Consider the following 23,880-nt stretch of genomic DNA (forward strand, 5'->3'; position numbering starts at 1 on the left):
TATAAGAAATGATGAGCAGGCAGACTTCAGGAAAACCTGAAAAGACTTATATGAACTGACGCAGAGTGAAATGAGCAGAACCAGGAGAACGTTGTACACAGTAATAGCCACATTGTGCAGTGACTGACTTTGACAGACTTAGCTCTTCTCAGCAATGCAAGGATCTAAGACATCTCCAAAGGTCTCATGACAGAAAATGCTATCCACATCCAGAGAAAGAACTATGGAGTCTGAATGCAGATGGAAGCATACTATTGTCTCTTTTTCTTTTGTGGTTTTGTTTTGTTTCTTCTTTCTCATAGTTCTTCCCATTAGTTCTAATTCTTCTTTACATCATGACCAATGTGAAAATACGCTTAATGTGAATGTTTAGGTAGAGCCTATATCAGATAGCACATCATCTTGGAGAAGGGGGAGAAGAGAGAAAGGGAGAAAACTTAAAATTCTAACTGAATGCTGAAAACTAAAAATAAATAAATTATTTTTTTAAAAGTCCACAGACTCCAAGCTAACATCGCTTGTTGTAGAAAATATATCTGCATTTAATGATGACTCACAGTTTCCTAGTTTTTCTCCTTTCTCAATTTTTGATCAAAACAACAGAGGGAGTAATAACTATAGAAGGGAGACTGCTACTGTGAAAATAATAATAATACTAATAATAACAAAAAATTTAAATAGCGCTTTAAAGTTTTCAATGGGCTTCACAAACATCTCATTTGATCATCACAACAACCCTGGATAGGAACTATTATTGTTCCCATTTTACAGATAAGGAAACTGATCAGAGGTTAAGTCACTTGCCCAGGTCACACAGCCAGTAAGTAAGTATCCAAGGCTCGATTTGAACCCAGGTCTCCCTGACTCCAGGTCCAGTGTTCTCTCTGCCACTTAGAGTTGTCTAAGTTGTCTAAGAACAACACATTAAAACAATTATTTCAAGTTTGCAAAGTGCTTATGTGCATTATTGCATGTTTGAGATCATGCCTTGAAAGCATGCCCAAGTCTTCCCCATCTTTAAAAAGCTTTCAGTAGACCCATCTCTTCCCTCAGCCAAACTCCTAGAAAAAGTTACCTACATTTGATACCTCCTCTCCTCCTCCCACTCACTCTGCAAGCCTTTGCTGTCTGGTGTTCCAACATCATAACTCAAATGAAAATGCTCACTCCAAAGTTATCAATGATCTCTTAATGGCCAAATCTGCTAATCTTTTCTATACTTCTTTTCTGGACTTTCTGATGCATATGATACTATCTGACCACCTTGTGTGTGTCTCACACACACACATCCTCTCTCTTCTCCAGGTCTCTGTGGTACTTCTCACTCCTAGCTCTCCTCTGATCTGCCTGCCCACTGCTTCTCTGGTTCCTTTGCTGGCTTATGATCCTTATCACACCCACTAACTGTGGGTGTTTTCCAAGGCTTTCTCCTAAGTTTATGTGCCTGGCATATCACTGGCTTAATAATGTCTTTTCAGTCACTCACTTCTTTCATTCTCTCTCTTGGTGAGAGATAATGAGTTTAATTACCATTTCTATGAAGATGACTCAGGTCTATTCGACATCCAGTCTCTATCAGGCTTCAATCCCAAATGCCTATTGAACATTTCAATATCCCAGATGTCTCTACCTCAACATGTCTATAACAACTCTTTTTCCCCCAAGCCCACCTTTCTTCTAAAGTTCTCTATTTCTGTTAAAGACACCACCATTCTTCCAGGCTCCCAGGTCTGTAAATCTGTCCTTATTCTTGACTCCTCACTCTCCCTCAGCTCACACGTCCAATCAACTTGCCAAATCTTGCTGTTCCTAACATGCACAATCTCATTTACATCCAACCCCTTTTCATTCCTTACATAGCCATCACCTTACTTCAGGCCCTTATCACCCATATCCTTGACTACTGCAATGGCCTCCTAATCGGTCTCCCTGCCTTCTGTGTCTCCCCATTCTAAACCATTCTCCACATAGCTACCCATATCACTCCCCTACTTGGTTAAACTGCAGGGGCTCCCTGCTATCTAGGACAAACAATAACTCCTTTGTCTTATAAAACCTTTCTCAAATGGCCCTAACTCATAATCTTCCCAGCCTCCTTGTACATCAGCGCCCACCTCCCGGCACTCCATGCTCCAGCTCAATTAGCTTTGTCTGGGTCCCTGTCTCCAGGCCTTGATGAGAGCCTGCTTTCCTGTCTCTCTCCCTGTCTCTGCCTCATAGAAGTCCCCCCTTCCCTCTCAAGACATAGTTTCTCAAGCACTACTTTTCTATATACAAACCCTTTCCTTAGCCCCCAGATGCTAATGTGTTCCTCCCTAATTTCCTTGTGTGTACTTTGTATTGATTCTGTACATAAGAGAGTGTGTGTGTGTGTGTGTGTGTGTGTGTGTGTGGTGTATGCTGTCTCCCTCAAGAGAATTTGAGCTCCTAAACAGTAGGAATTATTTCATTCTCTGCATGTTTCCTCAGTGCCCAGCACAGTGTTTACCACACAGTAAGCACTTAAATGCTTGCTGACATTTAGTTGTATGCTTAGACCAATGGTTCCTTCAGCAATGAAGAGCAATAGGAAGGGAAAAGTGACCCCAGATACATACAGAAAGGTTCACAAATGTGAGGCACAGAATGGAAACGAGTAACACACATCAAAAATCCAAAATAGAGAACTTTACCTTATAGAGGCCAAATCCTGGATCAATCCAGTCTGCTTGAGCAGCTGGGCCAGGTTGCCCATCAATTTCCAAGGCTCCCTCTCCGTGGTTGGAACTCTTATCGGATTCACTCTGGCCTGAACAACAGCCCGAATCTGTATCAGAGAGTTCAGGATCTTTTTCTTTACTAGGAACAGAAAGTACAGCTGGGCTCTGTCGCACTAGCAGCTGAACAATGTCATTCAAACCAACGCTATAGTCAAAAAGGGAATGCCCATCTTCCATCTGTGGAGAAAAGCAAAGAGGAAAAAGACCTTATTGGCAAATACCCTCCAGAACTAGGCAAAGTGCCCTCAGGCTGTCCCTTCACAACATCACATCTGTCTCTCAGCCCGCCTGTGAATTTGAGGGGGCCTCAGAGGCCCTCTAGACCAACCTCTATACCTGAACCAAGATTCTCTCTACCAGACGCCTGACAGTGGTTAGCTGGTCTCGGCTTGAAGGTTTCTAAAAGGAGAATCCACTGCCTCCTGAGGCAGTCTGCCCCTCTGGCAAATAGCTGTGGAAAGAAGTTTTTTCCTTATATCCAAACTAAATCTGCCTCCTCACCTCTTCCCCCACTACTCCTAACGTCTGCTTTCTGGGACCAACCAGAATTAATCGAACCCTTCTTCCACACGATGGCCCTTCCTTCAAACACTCTGTCATCCAGTTTTCCAGGTTAGCTGCCCCATTCCTTAAGAGATCCTTTTAGGCCACGCTGAGTAAGATTATAACCCTCCTTGTTCTGACCATGCCTCTCTTAAAGAGACTTAAGACAGGGCTCCATTTTTTTTAGGTCCCTCTTTTTCTATCACACCGTTGAGGAACACTACCTAGATGTGCCTCCTGGTTCCCTACCTCCCCGCCACTGTATACTTATACAGTTACTTTTTGAAAGTCAAGACTATCTTTATTGCCATTACAATGTGATCTTATTATATCTATGGGGGGGGTTGGCTAGGCAAGGGGGTGAAGTGACTTGCCCAGGGTCGCACAGCTAGTGTTATGTGTCTGAGGCCGGATTTGAACTCGGGTCCTCCTGAATCCAAGGCCGGCGCTCTATCCACTGCACCACCTAGCTTCCCCGATCTTATTATATCTAGCCCAACATTCTGGCCTGTCAAAATCTTTTTGGATCCTGACACAGTGATTCAATGTTAGCTCTCTTCAAAAGAGCCCTGTAAGAAAGCAGGGCAATTAACATCTTCATTAAAGTAGATAGGGAAGCAGACCTCCAAGCATTAAGTGACTTGCACAAGGTCACATAGCTGGTAGTATAAGAAAACACAAGCCAATTAGCATTTACTAAGTACTTACTCTGTATCAGAAAATACCCATAGTGCATAACATATTGTATATCCTATAATGTAAATGTGGAAAAAGCACAGAATGGTTACAAGGCCTGGTTTCAAATCTGCTGGATTACCTTTGTGACTTTACACAGTTGATTTCTCTGGTTTCCTTAATTATATAAAATGAGGTGCTCAATGAGAAGGGACCAACCCTAGAATGCTTTCATTTTCTAAATCTTATTATCCTAACAAGCATTAGAGCCAGCATTCAAACTCAAGTCTCTTGATTCCAAGTCCAACATTCTTTCTAATGTATCAGGTTGCCTCTCCATACCATCACTGCCACACCTACAAAAGTACCTCCTCCTGCCAATCCGTGTCCGTCATCTCCCCTTCAAGATACAGTTTAAACTGCAGATGGCCTTCCCTGATTAAAGCCTTTACTTCACCATTTACTATTGGGAAATTGATATTTGTATCTACTTTGTAAGTGTCTGCATGCTTTGCCTTCTACACTGAATCCCAAACTGCATCTGTATTCTCTGCATAAAGTTGTAAAATTTTGTCTCACTTCTTTCCTTTACTTCCTGACAGCACCCAAGAAAGGACACTCAGGAGGCACTCAAATTAACCAACCCATATCACAATCATATCAATGGAAAAGAGATGCAAAATGCAAGTGAAAAGGCAATGAATAGCAATTTTACCTCCCTGAGCCTCCAGGAAATATGGCTAAATTGATCACATTCCTATAAGGCTCAACTGTTTACAAAGCATCTTATACTGTAAGCAGCACAAGTCCTAGATAAAGGATAAAGATAAAGATAAAGATATTTTATAGACAAAGGAATCAAAGCTTAGAGAGATCAAATGACCAGCCAAAGTCAGAGCCAGTAAGAAATGGAATCAGGACCCAAGCTCCAACATTTCTCATTCCAAATTCAGTGCTCTTTCCCCAGCCCAAGATGTCACTCTTAAAGGGTCAACTACAGCCACAAGTCACCTGAATGGCCAAGTTCACATGTCAGTCATTTCAGGGGAAGGTACTTCTTTAGTAAAAACCATAAAACTGCTTCTAAAAGTAACTGACATTTCACCTTTGGACATCCCAGAATTCTTCATAAACCTTAAGGTACCATATAAATGTCAACTAGCCTCACCATTAGGTGGAAATGATCCCAATTGACTCATCCACTTCTAAATTACTCAATGCAAATAAATATGTGTAATAGATACATATTTCAAAATGCATCTTTTACTACTAAACTGTCAAATCAAAGTGGTTAATAGTTTCCTAAACACTTCACATACATTGTCTCATTTGATTCTCACAAAATCCCAGTGAAGTTAAGTACTACAGGTATTTCCATTTTACAGACGAGGAAACGAGGCTCAGAGAAGTTCAGTGACTTGCCCAGGGTCACCCCATTGTTAAAAAGAGGGATAGCAAGCTAGGTGTACCTGATTACAACGCCAGTCCTCTATCCACTATCCACTAAACTATGGTGCCTTTAATCAAGCTCTCATTAGAAATAACAGACACAGGGGAAGCCTTTGCATAAATGGATAGACTGAAGTAAGCAAAACCAAAAAAATAACATACACAATAGACACCACAATGGAAATGGAAAGAATGACAACAATAAAACAATCAAAACTGAATAATGTGAAATCACCAAGACCCAGCTTGGCCCCCAGGACTATGGGAATGAAACAATACACAGAATGTCAGACTTTCTCAATGTATTTCTCTTTTTTATTCTTCATTGTTAATGATGGTTCTCTGTAAAAGGGAGGGAGGAAAGATACATACACTGGGCAATATAAGTGTAGTTAAAAACAGAAGACATGAAAAATATTTGAAAGAACACGTTTCTTCATTTAACAAGTACTGAGCTCCTACTACGAGCACAGATAATAGTGTCTTAACAATCCACTACTATTAAAGAATTTCAAAAGTGAAGGTTAATTTCCTATTGAAGATAGAATTGAAACACATAGCTTAGTCTGCCTAAAACATTCACTGGCGATTAATGCCACTATAGCCTAATCCACAGAAGTGAAACCCCCTAGCTTCCTTCACGACTCCTTAGAAACAAATTGAGTCCCAGAACTAGACACTCTGCAAAAGTTATTTAATACTCAGACTTCTGAGCATACACAGAGCATGAGTATGAGTGTGTCCAGGTGTACTGGCACACTCAGCTCACTCTATAGTCAATTGTTATTTATGGTGACAGAAAATTATTAACATACCAAAGCAATCTGTGTGGAAAGAACAGAAACAGCAAGAATTAGTTCATTTCCTCTATCAAGAGATAAAGGACACTAATCAAAAGCTTAGATAGGTGACTTCAATATTTACATATACACAACACAAAAGCTACTCGAATCACCATTATTGATTAGTAAATCTGTAACTGTATTCCTGGGTAAGAAGACTATCAAAGCCTTACAAAGAAGCTGCCATTAGATATCAATCCCTTTAAGCTCTAGAAGACTTTATCCCTAGTTTTTGGTGGTGTTTTTCCTACATGGGAGGAGGAACTGGGGGAGAGAGGGGAAAGTGGTGGTAATGCTGAAAAAGGAAGGTCATTGAATGGTTTTTAAAAACAGTAAAGAGGGGCAGTTAGGTGGCGCAGTGGATAAAGCTCCGGCTTTGGAGTCAGGAGGACCTGAGTTCAAATCCAACCTCAGAAACATAACACTTAATTACTAGCTGTTTGATTCTGGGCAAGTTACTTAACCCCACTGCCTAGCCAAAAAAAAATTTTTTTAAATTAAAAAAACAGTGAAGAGAATTTGTAAGGAGACACAGACAAGTGGGACAGCGTTAGAACAAATATGCTGAATTATATACTTTTTTCCTTAACAAGAAAGTTGTTTCTAATAATCAGTTTCATATACAACGCTCTTTGTTCTTTGCCTATGAAAGTGTCATGTTAATTGCAAACAAAATATTAAAAATTTTTATAGACTTTATCCCTAATTAAAATGTTAAAATATAATAACATTAACACTTTAGTACAAATTAGCTTTTTAATTAAAATTCAAATCCTTTCCAACTAAGGATGCTTTTCAGAAGTAAGATGAGAAGCCTAGAGGGAACTCATATACCAGGAGAAGAAGCTTTATTCCACTAAGGGTACAAATGAAGAGAAACTGCTTGGGACTCCTCTTGCTAATGTAGCACATCAGGGGGCCACAAGGACGAACTGGTGGCTCCTAAGCAATAATGACTAGAAACTCTGACTTCACTGGATGCCAGTTGCCTCAACATGTAAAACAAGATGGTTGTACTACATAGTTCTTGAGGGGTCTTCCAGCTCTATAATTCAGGGCATCCCTGTAAACAAATCATACTAGCAGGTTCAAAGGAGTGGGTGGCATTATGAGTACTACAAGGTGAACAAACACTGGCAGGCCAATCAACTAATTGAAAGAGGTACACCATGCTTTCTCCAAATCTTCCTTTCTGCTAATGCTAACCCATAAACCTGAGCCTACCCAACAATAGAGGACTAAATCAGGGGGAGCAGCAGCAACCGTGAAAAGGGGCAGGAAGTAGAAAAACTCTTACTCCTTACTCATGAATGATGAACCTGAAGCTCAGCCACTAAGGTGATTTGCTCAAGGTCACAGAGCAAAGAGGTGGCAAAGCCTCAACTTCACCCCAGCTCCTTTGACGACAGTTCAGCTCTATATTCACCATACCAGCTGTTTCTCAGGGAAACACCTCCAGGTTTCCTCATGGAGGTCACATTTTACACCCTTCCACCCCTAACCTCTAATACATTAAAACATATTAATGGTTTGCAGGGATCCAGTTGGAGCTGCTGTTTAGCAAGATAGAAATAGACACAGGTATTTTAAGAGGCTAAAATTTTCATATACCTTTCCACAATTATGTGAACTCAACATGGCACACAGGTTTAATTAACCCAGAAGATACAGAAGACTGTCTAAGGGGCTTTTTAAAATGCCTACACATCAATATCCCACCAGACGTTCACACACCACTTAATTCTACAGTTAGACAGAAAACAATAATGTCCAAAGAGCCACTTCTAGTTAACAAGTTTGCCCAAACCCCTAGCCTCAATAAGCTATGATAGTCACACAAATTGTGGCACAGTCTAGTGCCAAGTGAATGATATCAGCAGCCAGAAGATGAACCAAGCTCCAGTTCTGGCTCTGCTCCGTAATACCTATGTGATCTTAAGCAAGCTTGTCTCCGGGCCTCAGTTTTCCCATCTGGAAAAATGACAGACTGAACATTGCTGGATGAGCTGTAAGAAATCAAAGCCATTAGCAGTTCTGTTAAAACAATTTGGAATTAAGCAAGAAATGTTACTGATTTGTCTATATCCTGTGACCCAGATATTCCATCACTACACAATCAGAACATCTCCTATGTCTCAAAATGTTCCTATCAGAATAAATTATGATGACAAAAAATTAGAAACAATAAGAGAATGACTGAACAAATAACAACCAATGAAGGTAATAGGCTATTATTACCCTATAAGGAATGACAACAATGAGGAATTCAGAGACACGAAGATGTGTTTAAAGTGATAACAGTGCACAAAGAAGAGTCCCAAGGACAATATATAGCAGTGCAACAATGTAAACCATGCCAGCAAGGAGAGGCAACAACACTCTGGTCAAGTACAACTGCCAACATCAGTACCAAACTTTCAAAGTTAAAGGAGACATCTTTCCTGTCTTGTTAAAAGTACATAATTCACCGTGTTTCAGGAAATGTATTATGTTAAGAGGTGGGCTGGTTTGTATCAAAACAAAACAGATTAATAATGTTTAAAATTTTTAACAACCCAATGACTTGCTACAAAAATGTGAGGTTAAAAAATAAATAAAATGAGGGACTAAACTGGGTGCCCCCTAAGGACCTATCCAGCTCCCAATCCTAACAGGTTGGTACCCCCATAAGAAATACATCTAGGCAAAGCAACAAAAAGGATTCTCTATGGCACAGATAACTTAGTCCCAGAAGGGATCAAGCTCAGCTCTCCTACTTCTGAAATGACGCCCATGTAGTAGAACCACACAGGAAGATGAGACTTCTCAAGCTTTTTTTCCCCCCTTAAAATATCACCTCCTGTCAAAGGCTTCAAGAAAAATTATTTGACAGGTAGTATGCACTGCTGTAAATGCATTTAATTAAAAAAACACTTGGAATTAACCAACAACAGGCCGTGAAGTTTGACAAAATATTAGTATATTAGTATATATTCTTATTATGAGATCAATACTGCTTTGTACAAAAAATGTTCACAGTAGCATTACCTGTAACAACAAAAAAGATGAATCCAAAATGAGGTGCCACAATTCACAAGGTATCAAAAGGCCAAATAACATATTCTGTCTCAAACACTAATGGGCTTGAAGTTTGGAATACCATTTGAAACATCCCATAAAAAGGTGGGAAGAGGTGGGAAGAGGGAGTCTGAAGTAACTAGTACTGCAATTTTCTAGCAAACATAAGTGTTATTCCTTACCATACCTAACAGACATGTGCAAAAAAGAAGTTTCAGGATTTTCCTAAATATTTACATTCTTATGAACCTATTGTTCTAATTTTTCCAACAATCAATCCCAAGCGTGGTGGCACACGTCCTGCCCCTGGGGAAGCCGGCACTTGTAGATCTCTTTTAAGTGTAGGAGGCCAGAGCAGCAAGAAGGCTCAAGCTCATGTACCCTGTATGTTCCCCCTGGGGACACCCCATGGGGCAAAGTGCCCCCAGGGTGTCTAAGGAAGAGAAAACTGGGTCAAGTGGAAAAAAAGCTTCCATGCCAATCAGGAGTGGGATCTAGTACCTGACTAGCCCCTGAACTTTCAACCTGGACAAGATAAGGAGACTCAGTCTCAAAAACCAAAACAAGCAAACAAAAAACCACAAAACCACACAACAGTACTGACATGTCACACTTCCCAATTAATTCAGACATAGAAAGCATGTGAACCTAATTAAAAGCATTTCCTTCCCTTTTCACTGCCTCCAAAAATGCTATTTCAGATCAGAGCCTAACTAGTTCTAACAACAAAAAAATCTAATCTGTGTAGGAAGCAGAGATGACAAAAGTCCTATGTTAATAATAACTCACATGTCTATAGTATCTTAAGTTTTCAAAGTGCTTCCCTCACAACAACTCTATGAGATAGGTAGCCCAAGTACGTTCCCTTTAATGGGGAAGAGAATGGAGTCTCTGAAGGTGAAATGAATTTAAACAATCTTATAAGTCAACTTACTTAAAGCCATGGTAACTTCAAGATCTAAAAGCTGTATACAACCCACAGGAAAGCCTAAATTTATATTTTTGTGAACTGAGCAATTCCTCTTTTGCACCAAATAAATTCCCTCTACCTACCCTTAAGCTGCTTTCCTATGAACTAAACTCAACATTAATTCAGCTTATCACCTTTATACCGATGACTCCTAAATTTACATACATATATGTGTATATGCATATGATATGTGTGGGGAGGGGGGGGAGAGAGAGGGGGAGAGAGAGAGAGAGAGAGAGAGAGAGAGAGAGAGAGAGAGAGAGAGAGAGAGAGAGAGAGAGCATGCGCGCCGTTGTTTCCTTCCAGTACTATATGTAGTCTCACACCTTCTACTACTTGCTGAACAAATACAGTAGGAGGCGCAATTGGCATCTCAAACTTATCCAAAACTAACTTTTCTGAGATAATATATATAAAGCACTCTGCAAACTTTTAAGGACTACATAAAGGTCAATTGTTAATTTTATTATTCCTCACTAAACTCATTCCCCTCCTCCAACCTCCCTCATTTTCTTCTATCTACGGCACTATCATCCCTCCCACTCTTGCAGGGAAATCACAGCATCATCTCTGATGCTTCTTTACCTCCTTCACACCCCCTTTCCAGTATAATTATGAGCTGCAAAAGCTAACATGATCTTAGTCTACATTAAGAGGCACAGTGACCAGGCCAAAGGGGAGGATCATCTTCTGATCTTTGCCCGGGTAAGATCATATCTAAAGCATCATGTTCTAGGTGTAGAATTTTAGAACAGACATTAAGAAATTAGAGGGCAGGGAGAATAAAACTATGCTAGTGAAGGGCCTTGAGTGCAAGCCATATGAAGACTTAATTAAAAGAAATTAAAATGTTTAGCCTGGAGGAAGCTAAGAAAGGACAAGATGACTCCATCTTCAAGGGATACTTTAAAGGGCTGTCACATGGAAGAGGGGTTAGACTTGTTCTTCTTGGGCCCAGTGGGTAGGACTAGGGGCAATGGACAGAAGTTTCAAAAAGCCAAATCTAACCTTGGGGGCATAAATTTAGAGCTGAAAGGGATCTTGGAGATCATATAAAGTTCCTCATTTTTTACAGACCAGGAAACAAAAGCCTAAGTGACTTACCCCAAATCACACAGGTAGTTAAAATTAAGTGAAGGACACAGGATTTAAACCCAGGTCATCTGACTCCAATAAGGAAAAACTTCCTAACTATAAGAGCTATGCAACAGTGGAATGGGCTTTTTGGGCAGATGGAAATCTCTAAATGAAAGCTGGAAGACCACTTATTTGTTATAGAAAAGATTCATCCTCACCTTAAAGAAACCTTTTCTTCTTTCAAGGTTCAACTCAGATACCATTTCCTCTAGAAAACCTTCCCTCATCCCCCAAAGTATAAAGTCTGCCCTCTCTAATTTTCCTAAAACACTTTTTTCTGGTTTGTCCTTTTACTCCCCATCACATAACCTCACATAATACTTCTACAGTCCCCAATGGAACAAAAGCCTCTCAAGCCAAGTGACAATTGTTTTTCCATCTTTACAACCCCAGTACCTTGCACAGAATAGGTATTTAACAAATGTTAACTGAATAATGAAATGTGTGAGTTGTAAGTAGTTTTGAAATTAACCATGAAGAAAACAATAACCCATAAGTACCTGCAGTCGGATGATTGAGGAATCCACTTAAGTCCATGTCTACCACCCATTCAAAGATAGATAAATCTAAGTTCTTGAAGGCTATATCAGGGGAACACAAGCTCTGGAAGTTCCTAGCAAGCTGGAAAGATTGGGTTCATTGGTTCAGCTGTAATAGGCTGGTGTCTATCATCTGACGCTCAACCTAGAGAAGTGCAGAGGCCTAGCCACTGGCTGAATTGTTTCAGTCAGACCTAAATGGTCTTTAGAAAGGCTGCAATTTTCTCAGGTGAAAAGAATAGCAATACTAACAAAATTATGAATTCTTTTTTTGGAGGAGGGGTGGGGGAGGCAATTAGGGCTAAGTGACTTGACTTGCCCAGGGTCACACAGCTAGTAAGTGTCTCACACTGGATTTGAACTCAGGTCCTCGTGACTACAGGGCCAGCGCTCTATCCACTGCACCACCTACCTGCCCCAAAATCATGAATTCTTTAGCATTAGTCTGATCCTTCCCTAGCAAGGAAAGAAGAGGGTGAGAGAAACAACAGAATGTTTAACAGTGAAAACACTTTGCTTTCAACTTGACCAGTGTGAAAAGTTGGATATGCTGTGACACACACAAGGCTACTTTACAGTTGAATTCTACTAGTAATGTTTCCTCTGATACCTCATTGTAGCATGAAGCTTCCTATTGTGTTATCAGTAGACCACTAGCACAATCAGATGCTAACTAAGCTATAAAGGCTCCACAAACACCCCAAATACAGGACTAATTCTGTTGCCCAAGGACCAGTCAAGTTCAGGTAGCCACATCATTAGAACGTTGGCTAGTATGATACATTTTTCGGCCAAACAATTGAGGAAAATCATTTCATTAGGCAGTTAGCCTCTTGGGTCAATGGAAAAATACTCACACCAATAAAATTATGGATCCTTGAGATACCGAAGTATAATTAAAGCTATGCTCTGTGACAAGGCTTTTACAAAATAACAATACAATAAGAGGACCCATCCAAAACCACGTTCACCAAAGCAATCCTGCAGACACTTACAGGGCACCCACTATGCAGACTGTGTCAAGGTCTAGGGGAGATAACAAATTTTAGATAAAATACCTTTCCTAACACCATGGAGTTCATAGTCTACCCACATGGGGTCAAGACCCACAGTTTAAGAATCGGTGAAGGGGTCAAGAGTGGGAAAAGTTTAAGAAGCCCGTATCTAGAAGATGCTAACTTAAGACATCATAGAAATAGACAAAGCAAAAGGAACACAGTGGAGAGAGAGAAGGTAAAAGCCAAAACCACCAGCAAATTTTGGTACCCTGCTACTTATTTATCAATTTTTACTTACCTAGCACTGGCACAAATTGAAAAAATCACAAGGTATGAAAATTACAGAATATCATTGTGCTGTGACAAATGTCAAACCAAGAACTCAGAGAAAATTTAAATGAAATGAAAGAAGTATAGTCACAATGACTCCTATAACAAAAGCTCAAAATGAAACAAAGCATATGAAATTAACAAAAACTCTTTCAGACAATGAGGAAATAGCTCCTCTTTTTGACAGAAGGCAATGAAGGAACCACAAGTGCCCAGTATCAAGAATGCTTGTCAGAACTGGGGGGGTCTGTTTAACTGTTTATTTCTTGGGGAGAGGTTTTCAGGTGAGGTCAGTGGCGTCAAAAACAGAAGCAATCCAAAAAAGGTTTAAAAAATAGTGATGTACATAACATGCCAATATTGAACAATACATTCAACTGAACAAGAACTTTTTTCTCTTAGCACTTCCATTCTCATAAGCATTTTGAAAATGTACTTCTAGGAGGAAACAGAAATGATTAACTTAGTCCTGTTTCTAATAAGAATAGGAAAAGCCTACCAAACCCACAGAACCCATGCCAAGCTTTGGGAATTCATGAATCGCTAGATGGCAGCATAATCCTGTTTGCATTCTAAACCAAAAAAAAAAAAAAAGGCGGGCATTTAGCAAACTTACTGTTCAACTCTACCATCCTGACTCTGACTCTCCACGTTCCCCTTAACTCTGCTACCTTCCCACCAAGACAAATGTGGAACCTCTCCTGCTAAACTCCTATAAAAGAAAATCAACTGAAGGAACTGTCTCAGCCACTTAGAAGAAACTCAAGCTCCCTTTCTTCCTAATCTCCCTTGGCATGGAATACCAAAACTGTTAATTCAAGTGAACACATCCTTTGATTATATTCTGGTTGGCTCCGGGGACTTCATCCTCCCAACAGAGAGCAAAGGTTTTCTTATTTATACTCCTAGATGGTTATTAAAGGTGATGCTGGTACTTTTCCTCTAAAGACACTTCATTAGCTCTTAATTGACCCTGAAAATTGTTCTGTACAGCAAAGAAAGAATCCTTTGGGACAAGGGATTAAAAAGGATTTTTAAAAGGGGGAGGAGAGACAAATCACAAGTGCTTAAGAGAAACTCAATAAATACTAATTGACTCTACTACTTTCTTTTGCCTGATTTAGGTACCTCTAACAATAATAATAACAAAAATGATGATGATGATGATGATAGTTAACATTTATATAGCATTTGCTATATGTCAGGCACTGTGCTAAGGGCTTCATAATAGTTATCTCATTTGAACCTCACCATAACCCTGAGAGGTAGGTGTTTTTATACCCATTTTACAAATGAGGAAACAAAGTGGTAACAATAGTAGAGATTCCTCCTTGCAGGCCTTGGGGAAAAAGTGTCAGAAGGGGAAAAGGACAGTTTACCTTACCTGTTTGCCCCGATAAAAAAGCCTTTGTCTCCCTGGTTCCACCCCGAACACTTCCTGGATCTTCAACCTCAGCTCTTCCACCTTGGTGAGCTTAGAGAGGGAGTCTACCCGGTGGGTCTCCTTGCCATCCATGGTACGGACCTGGATCCACATGTTGGTAGCTCTGTGGGAAGGAAGGAGATAAAGGAGGAAAGGAAGGAAAGAAAAAAGTGTAGGGAAGGGAGAAGAGAAAGGAGGAAGAATGAAGAGGGGAAAAAGACAAGAAAGGGGTGTAGGAAAAGAAATTATAAAGCAAAAGGAAAAAGAGGATAGAAGGAAAGAGAAAGATTAAAGAAAGAAAGGAAAGGAGTAGGAAAAAGGAAAGAAAAGAAAGAGGGAGAAAAAATGAGAGGGAAAGAGGAAAGATGGTAAGGAAGGAAAATAAAGTGAAAGGAGGAAGACAAGGTGGAAGGAAAAGAAAGGTGGGAGAAAGTAGTAAAGGAAAATAGGAGAAAGGAACGAAGGGGAAGGAAAGGAAAGAGGAAAGGAAGGAAAAGAGGGAGAGAGGAAGGAAAAGAGGGAGGAAGGAAGAAAGGAGGGGAAGTTGAGAGAAAGAGCCAGCGCTCACGCTCACCCCCGCCTGCCTGGGCAGTCCCTGGGGGCTCCCCCCGCCCAGGGAGGCTTGGGGGGCGGGGCCCCCGCCCTGCTCCCACCCGCACTGTCCTCTCAGGGACCTCCACAGGGCAGGCCCCACCCCCGCTCCGCCTTTCTGCTTTACCAATCCGCCCAGGACTCACCTCCTGGGGAGGGGTCCCGACTCTCGGGCCGGCGCGGGCTGAGGTGGTCTCGAGCCAGCCTGCCCAGGTCCGCCCGGCCCCACCACCAACTTCCCCTCCGCCCCCCAGGGTCGCGCGCGCATTCCGCTCCCCAGCCCCCATAGGAGGGAGAATCAATGAGCGCTCTCAATCTAGCCCCCGCCCTCACCCCCATGCCTATCCACCACCGACCCCCTTTCCCTCAGTCCAGTCCCGAAGCCTCCGCATTCATTATTGGCCAAGTTCGCTTTGCACGCCCCGCCCCACCCAATCCCATTGGACGAGGCCCAGGGAAAGGCGGTGACAAGTAGCAATGGCGCGCGAAGTTGTTCTCCGCGCCACAATTAAATTCGCACTTTCACCAAGGGCCCCGATCCCGCGAGATCATGCAAATGAGCCATCACTCCCTAAGGGGCTGAGGGATAAGGATCGGGATGCTTGTTCTACAGAGACCGGGCTTTGAAACTACTTTACTACGCCCTTGGCACCCAGGGAGCTGCAAACACTAGTGGTACCGGCCCCCACAACAAGGGCTGTAGCTCTATGTGCCTCCTACAGAAGGAAAGTGGGGCTCCCCCTCTTCTCGGGATGGCAGCTGGCCCCGAGTGCCCCCCAAAAAAGGCAGGTGGCAATGGAAGCTTGGCCAGGGAAGATGCCTGGCACTAGAACCCTCCCCGCCACGGCTGGTGCTCGATGCCCCCCACCCTGAAAGGACTCTAGCATTAGATACCCCAAGGGAGGGAGGTGGTATTAGATGCCCCCTCAAGTCGCCTGGCATTGGTTGCCCACCCACAGCAGAGCGTCCTGGATGCCTCCCTAAGAACAAAGGTAGCCCTCCACGCCCCCAAATGGGTGACAGTACTGGGTAGCCCAAGGTAAAGTCGGCAGGCAGCCCTTCCCTGGGGCCCTTAGGAAACACCGAAGGCCTTGGGGGGCTCCAAGGAAGGTGGGCTGTGTCCAGGAAGAGTCGGTGCCGCTGCCAGATGCTCTACGGTACATGGTACTGGTGGTCCTTAGAGAAGTTGTCTTCTCAAACAACTTCAGTACCACACGGGCTATCTCCAAAGAGCTGAAAACTAGACTGGGGTAGGGCCAGTACTAGAAGGTCCTGCCTTTGCCCCTCCTGGGAGTAAGCAAAGCAAGGCCCCTCATTCAAGTCCTTCCTTCCCCCATTCCCCGATCTCTCCCCAGTATCCGCTCCTCATTCTAGCCCCGATTTGATTACTGCCCTGGTTAAGACAACCATTGCAGAAAGTTGGTGAGTGGGCGGCAGCGGCACAGAAGTCGGACCCCCGGGGGATGGCACCCGTGCCGGCCCAGCGAATGTAGCCTTTGCCCGGCCGGGATTCACTAAATGTTCGATAGCCGGGGGCTGAAGCAAACCTCACCGTCCCGAGCTCCCTCCGATCTTCGGACGCGGGAACTACGAGAGGAATTCCCAATTGCAAAGTTCCCGGGTTGTGTGCCGGGTATCGGTCCCGGCCCAAAAAAACAAAAATGCATGGCCAGCCCAGGGAGCGAAGCCCAGAGCTGTGACAGACAACTCACCTCCGCCCGCGGCGCTCCCAGCTGCTCTGCAATTTCCCGCGAAAGCCCCAGTTTGTAGCTTGGCGCTGAAAAACCCCAACCCGGGCTAGCAGCCCCTGATTGGCTACCTCGTGGCGGGAATTAGGAAAGAGGGGTGAGGAGGCCCGCCTCCTCCGCCCCCTAGCCCCATCCTGGGCCCCTTGCCCCTCCCCGCCTGCACCCGAGAGCCTAGGAGGCGCCAGCCAAGTAGGGGAGCCGGGAGCAGCGGGGCCACTCTATCCTCAGCAGGTAGCTGCTGCTGCTACTGCTGTTGCTGCTTTTGCCCCTGCTGCTGCCGCTGGGACTTGGCGAGCGAAGTAGGCACTGCCACCAGCAAAGGCACCGCTAGGAACTGGAGCCGGGCCAGCAAAGGCGAAACCCGAGCTCCCACTGTTTACGGCTCCTTGGCTTCAGCCTGGAACTCTAGACAGCCCTCTCCTGTCCCATCTCTTGGGAGTGGGTGTTGGGGGTTGGGGGGAAACCATCCGGTCCTGTTTTGACACAAACACCCCCCTACACATTCCCAGGATGACCCGCTTCCTTCCTTCCACTCCCACACAAAGACCCCGAGAAAAGAAAAGGGACCGGGGACAGGTGGTGCCTGCGGTTGTCACTTACCGGAAGCTTTTAAACGGCTTGCCCAATTTACCCATTCCACAGCCTGCCCCACCCACCCTAAATTTCCAACCTTATCCAAGCTTCCTCAGCAGGCCCAACCCTGGGCTCCAGCCAGGCCAAGCCTGCAGGGGCCCGCCTTGCTCCCTATGACCCCTACCTCCCCTCCCCCAGCTCTTAGTTTCCCGCCTGTGAAGGCCGGTTCATACTGTTCTTGCCCATGCAACGCTAGCGCCTACAGCTCTCCTTATAGGACAGGACAATTAGGACTCAGGCTGTCCTTCCCGCCCTAAACTCTTGCAACACTGGTTCTGCACCAAACACGTGGCATATCACTGCCCCCCAACCTTAGCTAGCCGACCCTAGGCCTGTGGAGCCTGCTGGCGCCAGCCGACCAGATGGACCCATGCGCCATTCTCCAGCAGGCCCAGCTCTTTTCCCGCCTCGGCTCCTGCTGTTCCTAGCACGGAATGCCCTGCCCCCTCCTTTCCCCTACCCCTTCTGCAAGCCCCAGATCAAGTCCTACCGCCTCTGGGAAGTCTTGCCTGAGCTGGGATGAATTCTTACTGGGAGTTCTTGGCCTCCTTATCGCCTGCCTGGCTCCCTTAGCACTCAATTTATTCCTATGCGAAGGTCTTCTGGAACCCCAGAAGCCAGAGACAGAACAGAACTGGCATAAGAGTAGGTTCCTGCTCAGTAACCGTGTGCTGAATTGAACTGAAATAATTCCTTGTTCAAAGGACCATCTACCCCCGTCCAGACCTTAGCCGGAAGAGGAGTTCCTCACTGCTACATCCACAGGCACACCAAGTTTGTCAGTCTGATTACTTTCAAAAAGAAGCGAACCTTTGGAAGGCAAGAAAGATTTCTTTGTCAGAGCCTCACCAGTTCATGCCTCTTGTTGCAAACACACGGCATAGCAATAAAAGCAGATATCATTTAGGGGTATCTGACTACTTGTATTCGCTGAAATTCATACATGAATCTTGGAACCAGAAGAGTCCTAAAGCTGGAAGGGTCTCAAAGGTCCTACCTGACCTGAGGTCCAGCATAGTGGCTTGCCCTGAGAAAGTACTTTAAAATGCCCATTGTATTCTATGAACCTCTTTCAGGATATCTCTGAGAGCTATTAACCAGCTTCTATACTGGGGACCTGAAGAGTGGCAAGCCCTTTTAATGCTATGGACAGTTACCTTCCCATCTCCAATGTCTGAGCCTGGGAGGGCATCCAAAGATGACATGAAGGCCAATTCCAGTCATATGGGTACAGATAAAGCGGGGTCCTGCCTCTATGGAGAGCTCAGAAGGTTAGAGGTCTCATTCTGGGTCCCCCTACTTCCTCCAGTCTCTCTCCCCTCAATAATCCAGCAGAGAGGACTTATTATCGTGGTTCGGTCGTTTCAGTGGTATCTGACTCTTCATGACCCCATTTGGGGTTTTCTTGGCAGAGATACTGAAGTAGTTTGCCTTTTCCTTCATTTCACAGATGAGGAACTGAGGCAAACAGGGTTAAGTGACTTATCCAGGGTCACACAGCTAGTAAGTGTCTGAGGCCAGATTTGAACTCAGGAGATTGAGTCTTCCTGGCTTCAGACTCCTAGAGGCCCTGAGAAGAATTACAGAGCAATGAAAAGAGGTAGAAATCTACCTCGTTCAAACCTGCCTCTGTCACTACCTGTGCAATCCTAAGCAAATCAGTTAGCCTCTTTGGACCTCAGTTTCCCCATCTGTAAAATGTTGCGTTTCACCTGCATGGCGTCTGTCTAGCTCTAAATCTGTGGTCCAGTCTTCGGCTGCTGAAATGGTTGTCTTCTAAAACTTATCGAACCATGGCACCTACCTCCCACGATTGTTGTTAGGAACCAATATGATAATAAATTATTCTGCAAACTTTAAAGTGCTACATAAATCCTAGCTATAATTATCATCATCATCATTATTCCCCCAGTCGAAAATCTTCAAGTTGCTCCCTGTTGCCTCTAGAATAACATATAAAATTCTCAGCTTCACATTCAAAGCCTTCTTTAGTCTGGCTCATACCTACCTGCCCAGTCTCACCTCATCTTGCTCCCCTCTGCATACTCTTCATTCTAAGGAAAGTGACCTGCTGATTGCTCTCCCTACCCGATGTTCCATCTCTCACCCCCACCCTCCTTCCACACACACTTGTCTTCACACAATGGTCCCCATGTCCTAGAATGGATTCCCTGCTCACCTGTTTGAGCTTCATTGCTTCTTTCCTTCAAAGCACACAGATCAGGTTCCCCCTCCTACACAAGACCTTTCTTCATTCGACACCACCTTTGCAGTACTCTTTCTCTCTGTGTGTCTTTGTCTCTCTCATCCCCTCTCTTTCCCTCTCCTTCTCCCTCCTAAAAGTACTTTATGGCAGATTCACTAGGAACCCTGCCTGCTCCTACTGGTGTTACAATAAACCTTGTCATTTGACTGGAAAAAAAAACAAAAAAAGTGCTTTTTATATTTTGTATTAATTTATCAGAATAAAATGTATTTTCCACAGCCCTCCCAGTAAAATACAAGTTCTTTCAAATCAAGGATTATTTTGTTTTTATATTTGATCCTTTATATTTAGCACAGTTCCTGAGACATACTAGGTGATTAATGAATTGAATTTGTGGGGCTACTGAAGCTGGTTTTTCTATCTAGACACCTTTTGGGACCTCTTTCTCTATTTGTCCCTGTGAGGAGTTATAGTAGCTGATAACTCCAGATGCCTCTGCTGCAGAAGTGAACTAGAGAAATGGAAGAAAATGGTAGTAACACTAACATACATTTCAATAATTGACAAAGTATTTTCCTCAAAACAACTCTAAGCAGGAGGCAGGATGGTTCAGTGAAAAAGTTTGAAGACTAGCTCTATCATCTGTATGACCTTTGACAAATCACTTAACCTTTCTGGACCTCAGTATCCTCATATGTAAATTTAAGGGCTGGCCTATAACCTCGAAGGTCCCTTTTAACTCTAGATCTATAATCTTATGAAAGTAGGCAGTACAAGTACTGATTTCTCTATGATTTTTATCCCATTTTGTGGATGAAAAAACTGAGGCAAGAGGAAGTGATTTTTGCCCACAGTCCCATAGCCAGTGTTCTGAGCTTATCTCAAGATGAGCTCTGAGCACAAGGAGAGCTGATCACTGAAGAGAGAGATCACTAGAACCTCAACAAGAAGCCAACCAACCAGAATACTCAGAGCAAGACAATGGAGAGAAATCAGCAGAAGAAGACACACCACAGAATCACAGAAAATCAGAATTAGAAAGGCTTTCAAAAGCCATCCAGTTCAACCCATACCTGAACAACAATCAGCTAGGGTTCCCCTGAGATCTCCAGTGAAGGGGGAGTCACTTACCTTCCAAGGGCCATCTACCCCACTTGGGGACAATTCTGATTGTTCAGCAGTTGTCCCTTATTATCATACCCTTATTATCATTAAAATTGTCCATCCTACAATAAAAGAGACTGAGGCAGAGCTCTGAGCCAATGGCAGTTTATTAGAGGGTCCATGGTCCCCTCTACTGAAGTGGACTTCAGATCTTCCTCAAGATCTGAGATGCCCCGTTCTTCTGGGACATTGTATATATAGAGTTTGATACCCAAATATGCAAAAGAAGCATGGTAAAATACAGAATCCCATCGGTTGACATATGACACATAAACTAAAATAAGCAAAAATTATCTATCAGCAGGGTCATGAGTTGGGTGAAGCGAAGAATATCTCCACTGACTAGGTGATCAGATGGTCTTAAGATGGTCACCTGCTCACGTTGGACAAAAGAGAATGGTCCAGAAGTACAAAAATAATTTGGAGGACTTTCCATGCAATTGAGTTAGCTCTGCCACATTGAGTTTGGTCACCATGACAAAGAAAAACAAGGGTGGAGAAGCCTCTGGTTAACTTCCTATGATTAAGCAAGTAAGTTTACAACCTGCAGTTTGTTGCTCTGGGGCCAAATATACAGAACTTATAATCACTACCGCTATAGAATCATATCAAATTGATTGATACTGATTGGAATAAAGTAGGGGCTCAATAAATCAACTTTGTCACCTAACCTGCCTCTTTATAACCAGCATCACACAAGGCTGGATTTGGACCTCCATCCCCTGACACCAGAACTGGTGCCCTTTCTACTCTCTGAGATAATTATGGAACACAAAATACTTTGGATGCAAGATATAGGGAAGGGAGTGGGGAGAACAACGACAGGGAGTTTCAGGAGCTTCAAGAACCAAGGGAAGAGTGAAAGCAAACAGGAAGGGAGGTGGAAAGGTATCAATAACAAACTTTGTCTGCTTTCTTATTTTGCCTTCAACTCTGATCCCGGCAGCCTCCTCCTAGGTACCCCTTAACATATCCTACTGCAAGCACATGGAGGGTTATCTGATGACTCTTCTAATTAGTCTGTTTTAAAAAGAAAGTTTGGATAATCTAAGAAGCTAACATAAAACAATATATGCATATCCTTTATGGGACCTGGAGAAAAGGCGACAAGATGTGCTGATAATCAAACAGATAATGAACAAACAAACTTTATTTTTGTCGAACTTGCAAAGGGTAGCCCCAGCAATTTTCTCTTCATACCACGGATTCCAAATAATGTTCTATGGATCTTGATCCTGGTATCCCGATCTGGGGAGGGAATGAGGTTTGAGCACCTTGGGACCCTCAAAGGCAGAAGGAAAGGGAATAAGCATTTATCTAGCACCTACCGGGTATTATGCTAAGTGCTTTACAGATATTATCTGAATTGATCCTCACGATAACCGTGTTGGGGAAAGTGCTGTTATAATCCTCATAATACTCATTTTACAGATGAAGAAACTGAGGAAAACAGAGGTTAAGTGATTTGTCCAAGGCCACACAACTAGTGTCTGAAGCTGGATTTGAACTCAAGTCTTCCTGATTCCAGGCACAGTGCTCTAACTACTGTGTCATCTCGTTGTTCTAAAAGGTCCTTGAAAGCCTCCTCAGAAAACAAAATTTCTGGTGTTCTGCCACAAGCTATCTGCCATGTTGATTTCTTCAAGCTTTTTTTCATATGATCTCACAATTTTCTCAGTTAGTAGCTAGGGAGATGTTAGAGGGGGCCCCTACAATGTGTGTGTACACATTTGTATATGTACGTTTATGTATAATATACACACATAAACATGCATACATACACATGTGTATATGTGCATGAATATATACACGTGTTCGTGCGTTCAAAAAAGGTACCAAGAGTAAATCTGGGTTATACAAATAAAGACTTCTTACTCTATCCCTTTGATTTCTATTCCCCTCCCCTTCCTCAATGCCCAATTCACTGGCTGGCATAGTTTTTCACCCAGCATAAAACATACTAATTGGGCTTTGCTCACCCAAAGGCAATAACTTTTTTTCCTTCTCTCTGTCAAAAAAGTATTCCATAACCAGGCTAGCTTTCTCTATTTAAAATAAATTTTAGAACAACAACAACAACAAACCTTACAGAGGAATTTAAGCCCAGAGGATTAGAATGGGCTGGGGAATCATGACACGTGGATTGTGCATCCAACTCCGCCACTAACTTGAATAATGATCTTGGGTGAGTAATAACTCCTCTCTGAAGCTATTTCCTCCATCAATAAAATGATAGGATTAGACTAGACGTCTAAAGTCTCTTCAACTCCAAGAGTGTTTCTTTCTACATCAGTTCATACAGGTCTTCCTTATTGTTATGCGGTCTCATCCAATGCTCTGTGATCCCACTTGGGGTTTTCTTGGTAGAGATACTGGAGCAGTTTGCCATTTCCTTCTCCAGCTCATTTTACAGATAAGGAAAATGAGGCAAACAGAGTTAAGTGACTTGCCCAGAATCACAGAGCTAGGAAGTATCTGAGGTCAGATTTGAACTCACAGAGATGAGTCTTCCTGACTTCAGGCCTGGCACCCTATCCACTGCACCACTTAGCTGCCCAAGAGATCTTCCCAGATTTCTCTTAATCCATTCATTTCTTCATTTCTTGCTATGCAACATTAATATTAACCATGGGACCTTCCCATTTGTCTTATACCTCAACCTACTCATTGTCTCTCTCCTTAGAATATGAGCTCTTTAAGGGCCAGGGCTGTCTTGCTTTTCTATTTGTATCATCTATAGTAAGAACTTAATAAATGCTTTTAAATTATTCATTCGATACATTACAGATCTATTTATATTCCTCTATATATACCTA

General features: G+C 43.1%; 1 protein-coding gene across 4 annotated transcripts in view; it reads right to left on the minus strand.

The window, feature by feature from the left end:
• The window catches only part of UHRF1 (ubiquitin like with PHD and ring finger domains 1), a 93,187-nt gene that overhangs the window by 28,169 nt on the left and 41,138 nt on the right, over nt 1–23,880 (minus strand). For 2 of the 4 annotated variants that reach the window (XM_020971449.2, XM_020971448.2), the window contains exons 2-3: nt 14,684–14,846; nt 2,673–2,936 (exon numbers count right to left, since the gene is read on the minus strand). In XM_020971449.2, coding sequence (XP_020827108.1) covers nt 2,673–2,936; nt 14,684–14,836 — 417 coding nt within the window. In that variant the 5' untranslated portion in view covers nt 14,837–14,846. Of the gene's footprint in view, nt 1–2,672; nt 2,937–14,683; nt 14,847–15,669; nt 15,691–17,025; nt 17,141–23,880 lie in introns of those variants that run through there. The other 2 variants (XM_020971446.2, XM_020971447.2) reach the window with 2 other exon arrangements.

The sequence above is a fragment of the Phascolarctos cinereus genome, unplaced genomic scaffold (genome assembly GCF_003287225.1).
Source record: "Phascolarctos cinereus isolate Bilbo 61053 unplaced genomic scaffold, phaCin_HiC Scaffold_4;HRSCAF=312, whole genome shotgun sequence".
Taxonomy (NCBI): Eukaryota; Metazoa; Chordata; class Mammalia; order Diprotodontia; family Phascolarctidae; genus Phascolarctos; species Phascolarctos cinereus.